Below are 18,650 nucleotides of genomic sequence, written 5' to 3' on the forward strand. Positions count from 1 at the left end.
TGATTGTGGAGGCCAGGTCATCTGATGCAGCACTCCATCACTCTCCCTCTTGGTTAAATAGCCCTTACACAGCCTGGAGGTGTGTTGGGTAATTGTCCTGTTGAAAAACAAATGATAGTCCCACTAAGCGCAAACCAGATGGGATGGCGTATCGCTGCAGAATGCTGTGGTAGCCATGCTGGTTAAGTGTGCCTTGAATTCTAAATAAATCACAGACAGTGTCACCAGCAAAGCACCCCCACATCATCACACCTCCATGCTTCACGGTGAGAACCACAAATGCAGAGATCATCCGTTCACCTACTCTGCGTCTCACAAAGACTTGCAGCAATTCGAACATGAAGGCCTGATTCATGCAGTCTCCTCTGAACAATTGATGTTGAGATGTGTCTGTTACTTGAACTCTGTGAAGCATTTATTTGGACTGCAATTTCTGACGCTGGTAACTCTAATGAACTTATCCTCTGCAGCAGAGGTAACTCTGGGTCTTCCTTTCCTGTGGCGGTCCTCATGAGAGCCACTTTCATCATAGCTCTTGATGGTTTTTGCGACTGCACTTGAAGAAACGTTCAAAGTTCTTGACATTTTCCAGATTGACTGATCTTCATGTCTTAAAATAATGATGGACTGTCGTTTCTCTTTGCTTATTTGAGCTGTTCTTGCCATAATATGGACTTGGTATTTTACCAAATAGAGCTATCTTCTGTATAACCCCCTACCTTGTCACAACACAACTGATTGGCTCAAACGCATTAAGAAGGAAAGAAATTCCACAAATTAACTTTTAACAAGGCACACCTGTTAATTGACATGCATTACAGGTGACTACCTCATGAAGCTGAGAGAATGCCAAGAGTGTGGAAAGCTGTCATCAAGGTAAAGCATGGCTATTTGAAGAATCTCAAATTTAAAATATATTTTCATTTGTTTAACACTTTTTTGGTTACTACATGATTCCATATGTGTTATTTCATAGTTTTGATGTCTTCACTATTATTCTACAATGTAAAATATAAAACCTTGAATGAGTAGGTGTCCAAACTTTTGACTGGTACTGTATATATATATATATATATATATATATATATATATATATATACACTGCTCAAAAAAATAAAGGGAACACTTAAACAACACATCCTAGATCTGAATGAATGAAATAATCTTATTAAATACTTTTTTCTTTACATAGTTGAATGTGCTGACAACAAAATCACACAAAAATTATCAATGGAAATCAAATTGATCAACCCATGGAGGTCTGGATTTGGAGTCACCCTCAAAATTAAAGTGGAAAACCACACTACAGGCTGATCCAACTTTGATGTGATGTCCTTAAAACAAGTCAAAATGAGGCTCAGTAGTGTGTGTGGCCTCCACGTGCCTGTATGACCTCCCTACAACGCCTGGGCATGCTCCTGATGAGGTGGCGGATGGTCTCCTGAGGGATCTCCTCCCAGACCTGGACTAAAGCATCCGCCAACTCCTGGACAGTCTGTGGTGCAACGTGGCGTTGGTGGATGGAGCGAGACATGATGTCCCAGATGTGCTCAATTGGATTAAGGTCTGGGGAACGGGCGGGCCAGTCCATAGCATCAATGCCTTCCTCTTGCAGGAACTGCTGACACACTCCAGCCACATTAGGTCTAGCATTGTCTTGCATTAGGAGGAACCCAGGGCCAACCGCACCAGCATATGGTCTCACAAGGGGTCTGAGGATCTCATCTCGGTACCTAATGGCAGTCAGGCTACCTCTGGCGAGCACATGGAGGTCTGCGCGGCCCCCCAAAGAAATGCCACCCCACACCATGACTGACCCACGCCAAACCGGTCATGCTGGAGGATGTTGCAGGCAGCAGAACGTTCTCCACGGCGTCTACAGACTCTGTCACGTCTGTCACATGTGCTCAGTGTGAACCTGCTTTCATCTGTGAAGAGCACAGGGCACCAGTGGCGAATTTGCCAATATTGGTGTTCTCTGGCAAATGCCAAACGTCCTGCACGGTGTTGGGCTGTAAGCACAACCCCCACCTGTGGACGTCGGGCCCTCATACCACCCTCATGGAGTCAGTTTCTGACCGTTTGAGCAGACACATGCACATTTGTGGCCTGCTGGAAGTCATTTTGCAGGGCTCTGGCAGTGCTCCTCCTGCTCCTCCTTGCACAAAGGCGGAGTTAGCGGTCCTGCTGCTGTGTTGTTGCCCTCCTACGGCCTCCTCCACATCTCCTGATGTACTGGCCTGTCTCCTGGTAGCGCCTCCATGCTCTGGACACTACGCTGACAGACACAGCAAACCTTCTTGCCACAGCTCGCATTGATGTGCCATCCTGGATGAGCTGCACTACCTGAGCCACTTGTGTGGGTTGTAGACTCCGTCTCATGCTACCACTTGAGTGAAAGCACCGCCAGCATTCAAAAGTGACCAAAACATCAGCCAGGAAGCATAGGAACTGAGAAGTGGTCTGTGGTCACCACCTGCAGAACCACTTCTTTATTGGGGGTGTCTTGCTAATTGCCTATAATTTCCACCTGTTGTCTATTCCATTTGCACAACAGCATGTGAAATGTATTGTCAATCAGTGTTGCTTCCTAAGTGGACAGTTTGATTTCACAGAAGTGTGATTGACTTGGAGTTACATTGTGTTGTTTAAGTGTTCCCTTTATTTTTTTGAGCAGTGTATATATATTCGGAAAGTATACAGACCCCTTCCCCTTTTCCACATTGTGTTACGTTACAGCCTTATTCTAAAATTGATTAAATATATATATTTTCTCATCAATCTACAAACAATACCCCATAATGACAAAGCGAAAACAGGTTTTTAATTTTTTTGGAAAATGTATTAAAAATAAATAACAGAAATACCTTATTTACATAAGTATTCAGACCCTTTGCTATTAGACTTGAAATTGAGCTCATGTGCATCCTGTTTCCATTGATCATCCTTGAGATGTTTCTACAACTTGATTGGAGTCCACCTGTGGTAAATTCAATTGATTGGACATGATTTGGAAAGGCACACATCTGTCTATATAAGGTCCCACAGTTGACAGTGCATATCAGAGCAAAAACCAAGCCATGAGGTTGAAGGAATTGTCCGTAGATCTCCGAGACAGGATTGTAAGCAACAAAATGCAATTAACCCCCCTCTTACCCCAGAACAATGAGCTCTCCGTATTTGACTGGCACTTTGGTGGAGGCTGGGGTGGTGGAGATGTTTTCCTGGTCGGGAGAGAACATTGGTGCAGCTGTCAGGGGGGGAGAGTGATGAGGGGCTCTCCCACGGTGAACACTCACTCCTCTGTCTCCTTTTTCCTCAGAGTCTGGTCATCCCGCCGATCACTACTCAACCTGCAGACAAAACAGAAAAACAGCAGACGAGACATTTCGTCAGGATCAAACAGCCACGCAGAGCAGACACAACAGACATGCCAGGTGCGTCTAGAACAGCAGACGTATATTAGTCAATAAGAGACTGTGAACGAGACTAAACAAACAACAGACTCAACAACCGAGATTTCTCGGTCTCCAAAGCACATGACACACCACAACACATCGATTACTCACACTCACGTTGAGATTATCAAACAGTGTGCTACAGGTACCACAGGTGGATATTAGTCAGTAAGAGAGCGAGAGATAGACTAAACAAACAACCAGATGCAACAACCAAGACTGATGTGTCTCCAAAGAGCACATGACAAACCACATTGATTACTCACTCTGTGTGACCTGTGGCGCGTATCGAACGCGACAGGTAAACTGCTATCCTGGCTTTGCTTGCTAGTCATACACTGTAACTTTCTTAAGACTTGCAGCTGAAGAAACAGACTAATACAATAATAGTAATACTGTAGAAAGCATGTTAGCTTCGGTTACATAGCGCAGCATGACGCTAAAGTGAACGGTCACACAAATCCATCAGGCGGAGAGTAAAAAGCTCAACTTCCCACAGCTAGACAGGCTCGGCACTAATCTGCAGCTTTGCTGCTACTGCAGGGAGAGTTCAGAGAGCAGGCTCTTAGCATCGAAACGACAGGGGACTTAGTGGGGTGCAAACAAAGCTAATTAGACCAGACATATGTCACACCCTTCCATTTTCAGCCGACTACCGTGGGCCATAGTTATCAATGTTGACCTTGGCTGGCTCTCTTTACGCTGTGTGCATGGCATAGCATGAGCTTATCTTATAAGCGTCTTATAAGCAAGAATGGAGTCACACAATTTGTTTATATGTCTGACATCCAATAAATCCAAGAACTTTAGCTGAAAATGAACTCACAAATTCCAAATGGAAAATTAAATGGTGTCATCCCGCACTACAGTTGACTCCTGATAAGTGCACTTTAGATAAACTGTTTAAAAAGTGCAATATAGTTCCTACATCATTTTTAATTGCCTCTGATAACTAACTGCATGTTCCGGTTTAGTGCAAACTGTCCCAAGCCATTGCATTTATCAGTTATCAGAGATGACTGTAAACTGGGTAATGTCCCTGCCCTCCCTTATGTTAGTTGACGCTCTCAACCTTTGGTAACCTTTTGTACATGAGGCAGGGTGCTTCCACCCTACAGGATGAGGGGTGTACGGATAGAGGGTGGGTCAGTGTCAGCTCCAGGGACTGATCTGAGCTTGAAGGCTCCCCCCGACAGCTTTGATAGTCTTTTGACCCTTACTCCACACGCTGACCCTGACCATACACTCCCACAGCCCCCAAGCCCAATCCACTCAGCTCTCAGCAGCGGTGTGCCACAGGAACAGATACGCACACAAACACACACAATCACTCCATAGCTTAAACACACTTGTACTCATTACTACAATATTACTACAATAGAGAGCCTGGGACTGGCTTTGCGCACAATTTCAATGCATGATTGGAACTGTCTATGATAGAGGGGAGGCCACACTTAGTAGCACTGTGTGGTTGATAATGCTACTGAGTGAGAGAGATGAGAAAGGAATTAAAGGAGTTTTTAGGACAGTAGGGCCCTATAGAATCCGCGTTGCGGAGAACGCGGACGGAATCACAGAATCCAGACATTAAAACGGAATTCAACAATATTTTAAAATGTATTGAACTTGGTAGGAAATCATTAAATGTATTGAACTTATTAGAAAAGTCATTAATTTGCCCAAGATTAGGGGAGAGTGGGGTGAGTTGAGCCAAAGAGGTAAGTTGAGCCACACTTGTTTCTAGAAAACGATACACAAAATTAATAATTTGACCAAATATTTGGGAAGAGATCATCATTTCATGGAGTCTGTGAAGAAAGAAACCGCATGGAAAAAGTGTTAAGCAAGTTAGGTCCATAAAACTGATTTTCACCAAGTCAAATGAATGTATTGTGTTAGAGGTTTAATGATGCTTGTATCTAAACCAAAGTAGATACTTTTAAGATTGTTCTATGTATCAGTCGGGGTCTCTATAAGCTTCAATATGAGTTCCTAAACCTAGCATGAAAGAGCATCCTTATAGCTGTGTGGGCTAATATGGTCAAAATGTTTGAGCCAATGGCCATGGGGTAAGTTGAGCCAATGGTTGAGCCAATAGAAAGTTGAGCAAATTGAAGTGTTTTCTTCCCAGGCATAATGCAAGGCATTATTGCTGGGATATGAGGTAACAACAGGGCCTGGCCTATGTTAAAAGTGTTTAAAAAAGCACAAAGTGTTTGTTAGGTGTTAAGCCCGTGTTAAAAGAAAAGACAAAAAAATGATTGCGATTGTATTGAATTGTGTTTGGGAAATAAAGATATACCTGGTTTTAAAAAGGTAGTGGTAATATTTCATTGAGTACAAACATTTGTAGGCGGCTACCCTATAAGTTGTGCCAAGAGACCACTTTTTTGGACAAGTTTTCAAAACTGTAATGTTTACATGAATTCTGATTATTTCCAGGGATACAGAACATCCTTAAATATACGTACATATCTTTGCTAGAAAGAATACTATATTTCCCTTGCCGGAGTGATGCTGAATATGAAACAATGGCTCAATTTACCCCACTCTTCCCTATCATACAATAAGACATTAACAAAATGCATCTGTGATTCATATTTTCCTTCAACTTTCTGAAGAGGCAACGGCACTGGAATGTGTAGCAGTTAGCGATGATGCTAATGTAATGACAACCATCTTCTGGTAGAATAACGATGAGTGAGAACGTTACAGAGGCATAAACATCATACCCCCCAAAAAATGCTAACCTTCCCTGTTATTGTAATGGTGAGAGGTTAGCATGTCTTGGGGGTATGATATTTGTGCGTCTGTAACTTTCTCACGCATCATTACTCACGATTCATTCAGGACTATCCGTAATCATGGTAGCATCTACATTAATGTAGAAGTGTTTAGAAACATATTCTATATTCTATAAAAGTGACTCCAAAATTACACAATACATTATTTACCATTCAGTTCTATTGGGCACAAAATAATCTGAAACACAACCAAAACAAACAGCAAATGCTGTCACGAGATTGATCATTGCATGCTAGGAATATGGGACCAAATACAAAACGTTTGACTACTTGAATACACATAAGTGAATTTGTCCCAATACTTTTGGTCGCCTAAAATGGGGGACTATGTACAAAAGGTGCTGATGAAAATACCCTGAAATTAAAGCTGACAGTCTGCAGTTTAACCCCATTGTATCATTTTAAATCCAAAGTGCTGGAGTACAGATCCAAAACAACAACAAATGTGTCACTGGTGTGTAAAATCTTAGTAATTCGTACCTGTGTAACATAAGTTAATAGGAAACACTAGCAGACCACTAGTCTCTCAAAACAGCCATTCAAAACCGAGCCAGCTAGCTAGCTCAAGTGTTGGTTATGGCTTGCGAGAATAGCAGACCAGCCCGCTATCCCTAAAGCATTAATATGGACATATCTTCATTATCTTACCACTTTTGCACTATAAGTCAATCAGGGTAAAGCAGGGATTTTTCATGGATCTATATATTGTTTTATAATCATTCAGAACTAACAATCACCAAAATAAAAGATAAATAAAATAAAATAAAATGTTATTTGTCACATGCGCCAAATACAACTGGAGTAGAATTTACCGTGAAATACTTGCTTACGAGCCCTTCCCAACAATGCAGAGTTTAAAAATAAAAAATAAAATAGTAACACAAGAGGAATGTGATGGAAAATAAAAAATAAAATATACAAGAATGGATCTATATACAGGGAGTACCAGTACCAGATCAATGTGCAGAGGTACGAGGTATTTGAGGTTGACACTGTATGTACATGAAGGCAGGGTAAAGTGACTAGGCATCAGGATAGATAATAATAAGAGTATAATAAAGAACAGAGCAGCAGCAAATGATGAGTGTGTGTGTGTGTGTGTAATGTGTATGTATGTGTGTTTGTGTTGTGTCGGTCTGCGTGTGTGCGTAATGTGTGTGTGTGCGTATGTAGTGTACAGTATGTGAATGTGTGTTGGTTTTGGCCTCCTGTAGCTCAATTGGTAGAGCATGGCACTTGCAACGCCAGGGTTGTGGGTTCGAGTCCCACGGGGGGCCAGTATGAAAAATGTATGCACTCACTAACTGTAAGTCGCTCTGGATAAGAGCGTCTGCTAAATGACTAAAAATGTAAAATGTTTTGTGTGGGAGTGTCAATGTAGTGTGTGTGAGTGCGTGTGTATATGGTTTGTATATATAGTATAGTGAGTGTGCGTAGGGTCAGTGCAAGACAGAGTCAGTGGAGGTAGTTTGGGTACCCTTAATTTACTATTTAGCAGTCTGGCTATTTAGCAGTCTTATGGCTTGCGGGTAGAAGCTTCCTCGGAGCCTGTTGGTCCGAGAGCCGATGCTCCGGTGCCGTTTGCCGGACGGTAGCAGAGTGAAAAGTCTATAGCTTGGCTGGCTGGAGTCTTTGGCAATTTTTCGGGCCTTCCTCTGACACCGCCTGATATAGAGGTCCTGGATGCACCACCCTCTGTAGCACTTTGGGGTCAAGGGCAGTGCATTTGTCATACCAAGCGGTGATGCAGGCAGTCAAGATGCTCTTGATGGTGCAGCTGTATAACCTTTTGAGGATCCAAGGGCCCATGCCAAATCTTTTCAGCCTCCTGAGGGGGAAGAGAAGCTGCCATGCTCTCTTCACGACTGTGCGGGTGTGTGTGGACCATGTTAGGTCCTTAGTGTCACGTCTCCTCCCGTTGCTCCCCTCCGGCGCTCTGATTCGCCCGTCTACTGAGCAGTATTAGGTAGAAACAAGCCATGTCAATGCCTTGCATTGAGTTTGGAGTTTTGAAGGGCGGGACAAAGCCACACGGCAAGGCTGCTTTGCCTTTTCCCGGCCTCCTTGCACATTTTGTACCAGATCACCGCAAATTTGGGAAGTACTTGTTTAGAAATCGATTTGATCATGCAGAAAAAACATGAAGATTACAAAATTATTATTGATAAAATGTATATTTATTTATTTTTCATTATAGTTCTTTTTTCTGCACTTCACTGCTGGATGGCATCAGGAAGGTGGGCCACATCCTGGCCCTTAGCCTGGCTCTTCTGGCTGCTGATCTACTCCTCTTCCATCTCAGAGTCCCCCACAGGGAGAGACAGTGTTCTAGCTCATGGAGGATATGGAGGACAGAGACATATATTTCCATAAACGGCTCTCCTGGAGGAAGCTGCTCCTCTCCTCTGGGGTAGGACTCTGCAGCTCAGGGCTAGATGAACGGGCCTTCTCCATGTCTCTCCACATGCTGGAGGCTCTCCTCTGCACAGGGGGTGAAGGAGGCACGATCTGCCATGGGAAGTAAGGCCAGGATGTCTCTGCTGAGTACGCCTGTATCTCATCAATGGAAATCCATGGTTTCTTGGGGTAGTAGGGTTGAGAATTCCAAGAGTCAACAGGATCAGTGGTCAGGTCATCTTTGCAACTATCCATGGACAAGGTGGACATTGACACCCTCAGGTTCGCCAGTCCAAGGAAGTTGTGCGTTGGTCCATCGCCAAAAGACTTGTAGTCTGATTTGGCTTCTCCTTTTGTCTGTCTCACATAGCTGATATTCTCAAAATGTTTGACATGGTCTGGTTTTGGGTGGGTGGTCTTCATTCTTTTGCTGTAAAGGTGGGTAGAATCCACAATGTCTGTAGAGCCACCGCACATGAAAACGCTGAAGAACCACCAGAAACCTGTGCTCACACCTTTTCTCTTCATGATAAAAAATTTAAAATGAGGTTCTTGTCTTTAGAATATAGGAATTTGAATTGTGTTGCCTGGGAAACTGACCACAAAAAAATGTTTTATGACATGTCATTAATTGTTATGATGCAATCAAATCATACCGTTCCAAATTAGAATGTTCAATGCAATGGCCTTCTGTGGGCTCTGCAATGGACAGGACATACATCTCAAAAGTGTTCAATATTCTAACCAATTAAATATTTATTATCTGTTAATATTTATTATCTATTAATGAGCAGTGCCTCCTGATTCCACTGACTGGATCTTAATTTGATCACTCTTTTGTTGCCAAGTGTATTTGTAGTGTATTTGAGTTTTAAAGAGGCTTCTAAAGTTTGTAATTTCCATGTAGAAATGCCAGACTTGATTTGCCCTAACAAAAATGTTATCAACCCCTACAAAAATGTCAATTAATTATCATCCACATAATAATTCACATTTCCTGTTGCTGCAGGATTATTTTGCTGCTGTAGCAAACTGGCTCAAATTAACATCCTACATCTGTACCTGTACTCCACTGTCTGCAGAAAGGAACAAAATAAACCAAACATACCTAGACATGTCCCAGGTCACAACCATTCATTCAGTTTCGCTTCTATTTATTTCAAGCCCAAAACAAGTGACCCACCCAGGCACCATTGACAAAGGAAACCCAGGTCTTTAAACATGGGCCACTAACTTCTCCACTGGTCTTCTTTGTCTGACCCTAGCCAGGATTGGAGAGGCCAATGTCGCTGGCCTTTCCATGTCGCTCTCCCGCTAAGTGGGCCATTAGATCAATAAATAATAAGAGTCTGACAGGAGTAAAATAATAAGAGTCTGATGACTCGGTGCCCGCCCGTGGCTGCCGGGCAGAGCTGGCACAGAGCCGGCACCCGCTGAATGCCACTGTGTGCCAATGGGGACAGCCGACACCTCAAAGGGGCAGATAATGCTACCACTGTTGTGGGGGTGCCATGTCCACAGCTCCACCCCTTTCATTGCCAGTGCCAGAATCACACTGACAGTGAGTGGAGATAACATAAACCTGTCAAGGCGAGGTAACCTCCCGAGTGGTCTAAGGCACTGCATCGCAGTGCTAGCTGTGCCACTAGAGATCCTGGTTCGAATCCAGGCCGCTACCGGGAGACCAATGGGGCGGCGCACAACTGGCCCAGGGTAGGGGAGGGAATGGCCGGCAGGGATGTAGCTCAGTTGGTAGAGCATGGCGTTGTGGGTTCGATTCCCACGGGGGGCCAGTATGAAAAATACAAAATAATGTATTCACTCACTAACTGTAAGTCGCTCTGGATAAGAGTGTCTGCTAAATGATCTGAGAAGAGAAGATGAGTGGGAATGACATACATCACCATATTTGGATTTAGACAACAACAAAGGACCACCAAAACAAGTACGAGTACACAGGTACAGTATCTTCAGAAAGTATTCATACCCCTTGACTTATTCCACATTTTGTTGTGTTACAGCCTGAATTTAAAATGCATTAAATTGAGATTTTGTGTCACTGGCCTACACACAATACACCATCATGTCAAAGTGGAATTAATTAATTAAAAATGAAAACCAGAAATGTCTTGAGTCAATTAGGATTTAACCCGTGTTATGGCATGCCTAAATGATTTCAGGAGTAAAATGTTGTTTAACAAGTCACACAATAAGTTGCATGGACTCACTCTGTGTGCTTTTGGAATGACTACCTCATCTCTGTACCCCACACATACAATTATCTGTAAGGTCCCTCAGACGAGCAGTGCATTTCAAACACAGATTCAACCACAAAGACCAGGGAGGTTTTCCATTGCCTCGCAAAGAAGGGCACTTATTGGTAGATGGGTAAAAAAAAATAGCAGACATTGAATATCCCTTTGAGCATGGTGAAGTTATTCATTATTATTATTCAAATGTAAATTATACTTTGGATGGTGTATCAATACACCCAGTCACTAGAAAGATACAGGCGTCCTTCCTAACTCAGTTGCCCGAGAGGCCGTTCAGGGATTTCATCATGAGGCCAATGGTGACTTTAAAACAGTTACAGAGTTTACTGGCTGTGATAGGAGAAAACTAAGGATGGATCAACAACATTGTAGTTTTTATTTTTATTTTTATTTCACCTTTATTTAACCAGGTAAGCCAGTTGAGAACAAGTTCTCATTTACAACTGCGACCTGGCCAAGATAAAGCAAAGCAGTGCGATAAAAACAACAACACAGAGTTACATATGGGGTAAAACAAAACATAAAGTCAAAAATACAACAGAAAATATATATACAGTGTGTGCAAATGTAGCAAGTTATGGAGGTGAGGCAATAAATAGGCCATAGTGCAAAATAATTACAATTAGTATTAACACTGGAATGATAGATGTGCAAGAGATGATGTGCAAATAGAGATACTGGGGTGCAAATTAGCAAAATAAATAACAATATGGGGATGAGGTAGTTGGGTGGGCTAATTTCAGATGGGCTGTGTACAGGTGCAGTGATCGGTAAGGTGCTCTGACAACTGATGCTTAAAGTTAGTGAGGGAGATAAGAGATAAGAGTCTCCAGCTTCAGAGATTTTTGCAATTCGTTCCAGTCATTGGCAGCAGAGAACTGGTCCTCTGTAGCTCAGCTGGTAAAGCACGGCACTTGTAATGCCAGGGTAGTGGGTTCGATCCCCGGGACCACCCATACACAAAAATGTATGCACGCATGACTGTAAGTCACTTTGGATAAAAGCGTCTGCTAAATGGCATATTATATTATTATTATACTACGGGTGGGTGTTGCTATGGTGACCAATGAGCTAAGATAAGGCGGGGATTTGCCTAGCAGTGATTTATAGATGGCCTGGAGCCAGTTACTCCACAATACTAACCTAAATGACAAAGTGAAAAGAAGGAAGCCTGTAGAGAATACACATATTCCAAAACATGCATCCTGTAAACGCACTAAAGTAAAACTGCAAAAAATGTGGCAAAGAAATTAACTTTATGTCCTGAATACAAAGCCTTTGCACAGGCAAAATCCTAGAGGAAAACCTGGTTCAGTCTGCTTTCAAACAGACACTGGGAGACAGATTTACCTGTCAGCAGGACAATAACCTAAAACACAAGGCCAAATATACACTGGAGTTGCTTACCAAGACGACATTGAATGTTCCTGAGAGGCCTAGTTACAGTTTTGACTTAAATCGTCTTGAAAATCTATGGCAAGACTTGAAAATGGCTGTCTAGCAATGATCAACAACCAACTTGACTGAGCTTGAAAAAATGTTTTTTGAATAATGTGCTAATTTTGTACAATCCAGGTGTACGAAGCTCTTAGAGACTTACCCAGAAAGACTCACAGCTGTAATCGCTGCCAAAGATGATTCTAACATGTATTGACTCAAGGGTGTAAATACTTACGTAAATGAGACATTTCTGTATTTCATTTTCAATAAATGTGCAAAATATTCTAAAAACATGTTTTCACTTTGTCATTTTGGGGTATTGTGTGTAGATGGGTGAGAAAAAAAATCAATGTAATAAATGTGGAATTCAGGCTGTAACACAACTAAATGTGGAATAAGGCAAGGGGTATGAATACTTTCTGAAAGTACTATATGTGTGTACTCTGTTGTTCTGGTGGTCCTCTGTTGTTGTCTAAATACAATAACCAAATATGGCGATGTATGTCATTCCCACTCATCTTCTCTTCTCAGAACCTCGCCTTCACAGGTTTATGTTATCTCCCCTCACTGTCAGTGTGATTCTGGCACTGGCAATGAAAGGGGTGGAGCTGTGGACATGGCACCCCCACAACAGTGGTGGCATTATCTGGCCCTTTGAGGTGTAGGCTGTCCCCATTGTGAAGTTATACCTAGGCTAAATATAAGCCTTCCACAACCATAAGATCTACTAATAATTTAATTATTTTATCAAAATATTTTTACCTGCTTTTTTCTGCAATAATCACTGATCTGGCTTTCAAGTCTGTCTATGAAAATGCCCTTTTATGTTACAAATTTAACTAGAACCATGCATAATGCACATTCACTAATAATGACTACTTTATTGTAGAAGGCATTAGGCTATAGAAAATGAACACAGGTCTCATCAACAATCTCTCAAGCCCACGTGCTAGTGATTAGCCAGATAATCTTTATATTTCAAGTTTAGCCAACTTGGATCTATTTGCTAGCTAACAAGGTTGAACAGTTGAATAATTATGAACACTCCCTTCTGTCTGTCTCCAACTGTTTGAAAAGCATGTTAGCCTGTCCACTTTGTTCAGATGTTGAAATCAGGTGGCCTACCTTTTCTCAGAAGGAGAACGAGTTGCCAATTCCTTATATAATTGTGTTTTATGCTTATTGCACATTTACAAAACACAGACTAGACAGATAGTATAACAGTCTTTGGCTAAAATGCTGCTAGCGGTACATGGTACCCCAATGCCACGCGCGACAAACTGAGCATTCATTTTCCAGAATCAATGTTCATTGATACTCTCGTTCTAGTAGTGTCTGCTCTGCGTGCAATTTGAGTAGTTGAGACATAAAATGGGTATCGTTAGAAAAGTTAACTTCTCTTCTATTACAGTAAAATAATGTCTCAATGTGTTTTGGTGTCCATATGACCGATTCTGTTGGACCAAACCTCAAATGCAAATAGCGAGTTGAAACCGCTTGTCAGAGAGGAAGACGTGATCTCTCAACTTTGTTGGCGTGAGAGGCAGGGGGAGGGGCTTGGTCTGTGTGTAAACCATAGAGGAAGAGGCGAAACGAGAGGTTTCACTCTCGCTCAAATCTGTCCAAAATAAGGCCAATGCGTTTCTATGGTCTTATTTTGGACCTTGTCGCCTGCCTTCCCGCCCTTGGGACAACAACTCCCATTTTTAGGGCGGAGACATGCATCTCGTCATTATATACAGATCTCTGGTGTAAATGAGAAGGTGCACACAGCACAGAGGAGCGAAGGAGACGAGACCAAAAATACATGAGAACAAGCTGACATAAACACTAATAAAAACACAAAAAATAACAAAACCTTGATTGCGATACAGGCATTTTGAATAACATACATTCAAATTAATTCGATATACTGTATCACCCAGATCTACCACCAAGGCAATGAGGCATAGCTCAGCTGGCTCTGTAAGTAGATCACATCAGCCTACAAATTGTGTGTTGCAGCGACTATACTACTTTTAGTCAGCCGGAACTGGGAACAGTCATACACCTTTGCACCCTACAAAGACTCCCTTAGAGTAGATTTTCAATATCATTTCGAAAGACAGACAACACACTCATCTCTGACAAGATGTATTTTTAAGGTCCCAACAGGTTAGCAGATAAAAGAGAGCAGAGGCCAAGTCTTCTTGAAAAGAAACACCCTGCAATTCAGTCACATTTCTATATTCCCTGACCATGAATAAAGCCAGTTAACTGCAGAGGACAGAGGCCCATTCACTGGCCTGTAACTGGATAATGGAGGAGCTTTACAACTATAGCACAGAGACCCAACCCTCTCCCAAGACAAGGAGGACGACTTTTAAAGTGACTTCACTCCTCTGCAGCAACAAGGACACTGTTGTTGCACCCCTTTCGTTCCTCTCGTGACAGACGTAACAGCCTCCGGTCTGACTGGGCGGTGAATCATTTTTAACCGCATGACAGGGAGTCGGGGTGCGAGATTTGGTGTCAGACTAGCATCACACAGAGAAAACAAGAAACAGCTTCTGTGCATGGTGTCAGTACAGAGGGAGGCATTATACGTGGTCCGGGTAGCACATGTCACGAAAATAAAGAATACTAACTGCACATCAACAAGTAGCTAATTCTGCAAAGCTGATGTTTTCAAAAGCCTTGATTATCTTAGAGAAACCTAATTATGTAATCAGTACTGTATTGTGCTTGGAAGATTAAAGGAGTAAAGACAGGAGTTCAAACCCAGCTAACGTTAGAGCTGGCACAATTATTGTGTAATCAACAATTATGGACAATAACAGTGAACTAACAAAAATAAGGGGGGATTCAACTTTATATTCAAGTAGATATAGTTTACCCAATAGCATGATGTGGGCAAAGTTAGTAATCATTTTACGAGCAGAACAGCTCGGCCAGGAGGAGAAGCTTCACTTCCACTTCCCCCGTGTAGCTCAGTTGGTAGAGCATGGCGCTTGCAACGCCAGGGTTGTGGGTTCGATACCCACGGGGGACCAGTATGAAAATGTATGCACTCACTAACTGTAAGTCGCTCTGGATAAGAGCGTCTGCTAAATGACTAAAATGTAAAAAGTGGTGAAAACCATTCGTTTTTGAAACAGCGGTGTCACTAAAGCTGTGTTGTATTTATTAGGTATGTTGTAGCTCATTTCCAAAGATGCATTATGATGCATTACAAGCTAAAAAATTTTAGACAAAAATGACAATAACCGTTACCATTTGCATGACAATTCATCCTTACTCAAAATTCCATAATCGTCACAACGGTAGCTAATGTGAGTATTTGTAGATTTTAGATATATTGTTAAAACACTGCACAAATGTTCAATCATTTTGATGTGAAATAGATTACTAATACCACACTAAATAAAATATTGTCTGTTCAAAAAAACGTTGGAAATTATTAATGATTTCCTTATTGTATCAAATGTAATAGGGTTGGTTATGTTTCCACTTGACACTGCAGAAATATGTATTCAATGTTTATGTATTCCTATTGGTTGGTTGAATTTACATAACAATAAGGTGTTATGCCATTTGTCATGCTTGCAGATAGTGGGAGATTGCAAAATAAAATTCTACTATATTCTATTTTCATATTTACAATGTGTATGAATTCACGATGTACATGTCCGGATGTGTGTGTGTGTGTGTGTATATATATATATATATATATATATATATATATATAATATATATATATATATATATATATACAGTGGGGAAAAAAAGTATTTAGTCAGCCAACAATTGTGCAAGTTCTCCCACTTAAAAAGATGAGAGAGGCCTGTAATTTTCATCATAGGTACACATCAACTATGTCAGACAAATTGAGAAAAAAGAATCCAGAAAATCACATTGTAGGATTTTTTATGAATTTATTTGCAAATTATGGTGGAAAATAAGTATTTGGTCAATAACAAAAGTTTCTCAATACTTTGTTATATACCCCTTGTTGGCAATGACACAGGTCAAACGTTTTCTGTAAGTCTTCACAAGGTTTTCACACACTGTTGCTGGTATTTTGGCCCATTCCTCCATGCAGATCTCCTCTAGAGCAGTGATGTTTTGGGGCTGTCGCTGGGCAACACGGAATTTCAACAATGTTTCTTACGAAGCCACTCCTTCGTTGCCCGGGAGGTGTGTTTGGGATCATTGTCATGCTAAAAGACCCAGCCACGTTTCATCTTCAATGCCCTTGCTGATGGAAGGAGGTTTTCACTCAAAATCTCACGATACATGGCCCCATTCATTCTTTCCTTTACACGGATCAGTCGTCCTGGTCCCTTTGCAGAAAAACAGCCCCAAAGCATGAAGTTTCCACCCCCATGCTTCACAGTAGGTATGGTGTTCTTTGGATGCAACTCAGCATTCTTTGTCCTCCAAACACGATGAGTTGAGTTTTTACCAAAAAGTTATATTTTGGTTTCATCTGACCATATGACATTCTCCCAATCCTCTTCTGGATCATCCAAATGCACTCTAGCAAACTTCAGACGGGCCTGGACATGTACTGGCTTAAGCAGGGGGACACGTCTGGCAATGCAGGATTTGAGTCCCTGGCGGAGTAGTGTGTTACTGATGGTAGGCTTTGTTACTTTGGTCCCAGCTCTCTGCAGGTCATTCACTAGGTCCCCCCGTGTGGTTCTGGGATTTTTGCTCACCGTTCTTGTGATCATTTTGACCCCACGGGGTGAGATCTTGCGTGGAGCCCCAGATCGAGGGAGATTATCAGTGGTCTTGTATGTCTTCCATTTCCTAATAATTGCTCCCACAGTTGATTTCTTAAAACCAAGCTGCTTACCTATTGCAGATTCAGTCTTCCCAGCCTGGTGCAGGTCTACAATTTTGTTTCTGGTGTCCTTTGACAGCTCTTTGGTCTTGACCATAGTGGAGTTTGGAGTGTGACTGTTTGAGGTTGTGGACAGGTGTCTTTTATACTGATAACAAGTTCAAACAGGTGCCATTAATACAGGTAACGAGTGGAGGACAGAGGAGCCTCTTAAAGAAGAAGTTACAGGTCTGTGAGAGCCAGAAATCTTGCTTGTTTGTAGGTGACCAAATACTTATTTTCCACCATAATTTGCAAATAAATTCATAAAAAATCCTACAATGTGATTTTCTGGATTTTTTTTTCTCAATTTGGCTGTCATAGTTGACGTGTACCTATGATGAAAATGACAGGCCTCTCTCATCTTTTTAAGTGGGAGAACTTGCACAACTGGTGGCTGACTAAATACTTTTTTTCCCCACTGTATATATATGTGTGTATGTGTGTGTGTGTGTGTGTGTGTGTGTGTGTGTGTGTACAGTACCTGTTAGATATCGGTGGCATCCTGGGATGTGCTTTTGTATGTTATTGCTGTAAGAGCGAGTTAGCTAGCATGCTTGAGATGTAATGGTCGCATTAGCCCCCTGCTAATTCACAGTTATTTCCATGCTAACAGACTAATCACGAATCTACAGCCATCAACATAATGTTGTCCTGCACATCTAACGTGCTTCCTTGTCTATCGTCAGGTACTTACATTTAATATATTTTGTACTAATTTTGTCATTGTTATGATGTTTGATTACAAAATACCCAGTACATACTGTGTAAGCCTAACAAGATTTTTAGAACTTTTACCATAACCCTGTTCACAGAGGTCATAGGTGCCATGTTCCACAATCCAATAAAGAGGGTCGCTATTGGCTGTAGGTGGTCATTTCATAGGCACCCGTCTCTATAGAGATTATCAAGGGAGGGACAAAGTCTGATCCAAACACGGCACCTCATAAAAAGGGTTAAACTGCAGGCTAATAAGCTTATGGCTGGCTTTGAGAGAGAGAGAGAGTGAGAGAGATAGAGAGAGTGAGAGTGAGAGTGAGAGTGAGAGAGAGAGAGAGAGAGAGAGAGAGAGAGAGAGAGAGATACTGACTTTCCAGATAATTTAATACAGCCAAAGTTTATTCTTCTTTATTAATGTCATTAACAATGGGGGGTAGGTGAGATGTCATAATGTCAGTTTAAAATGGAGTCCAACGTTGACATAACCTCAGGAGTCTGACTTTTGAGGTAGCAGATGGAGGGTGGCAGTTTACATTTCAAAGACTTTGAATTATTCATTGAGGTAGAACAATGACTAACCTGAAAGGCAAATAAATAATTGTTTTTAGAAAAAAAGTATACTGTGTTGTTCCTCAGAGAGTGAAGATGGTCTTCTGGAATTAAAACAAAAAAAGCTAGGCTACGTCTGTCA

The 18,650-nt window shown here is 41.7% G+C and overlaps 1 protein-coding gene across 1 annotated transcript in view; it reads right to left on the reverse strand.

Moving 5' to 3' along the window:
- The window catches only part of LOC311131502 (E3 ubiquitin-protein ligase pellino homolog 1-like), a 42,809-nt gene that overhangs the window by 21,504 nt on the left and 2,655 nt on the right, over nucleotides 1–18,650 (reverse strand). Inside the window, exon 2 of the mRNA XM_084164531.1 lies at nucleotides 3,157–3,353. Within this exon, the coding sequence (XP_084020657.1) occupies nucleotides 3,157–3,242 (86 nt within the window). The 5' untranslated portion in view covers nucleotides 3,243–3,353. The remainder of the gene's footprint in view (nucleotides 1–3,156; nucleotides 3,354–18,650) is intronic.

The sequence above is a fragment of the Coregonus lavaretus genome (genome assembly GCF_964263955.1).
Source record: "Coregonus lavaretus genome assembly, chromosome: 6".
NCBI classification, from domain to species: domain Eukaryota; kingdom Metazoa; phylum Chordata; class Actinopteri; order Salmoniformes; family Salmonidae; genus Coregonus; species Coregonus lavaretus.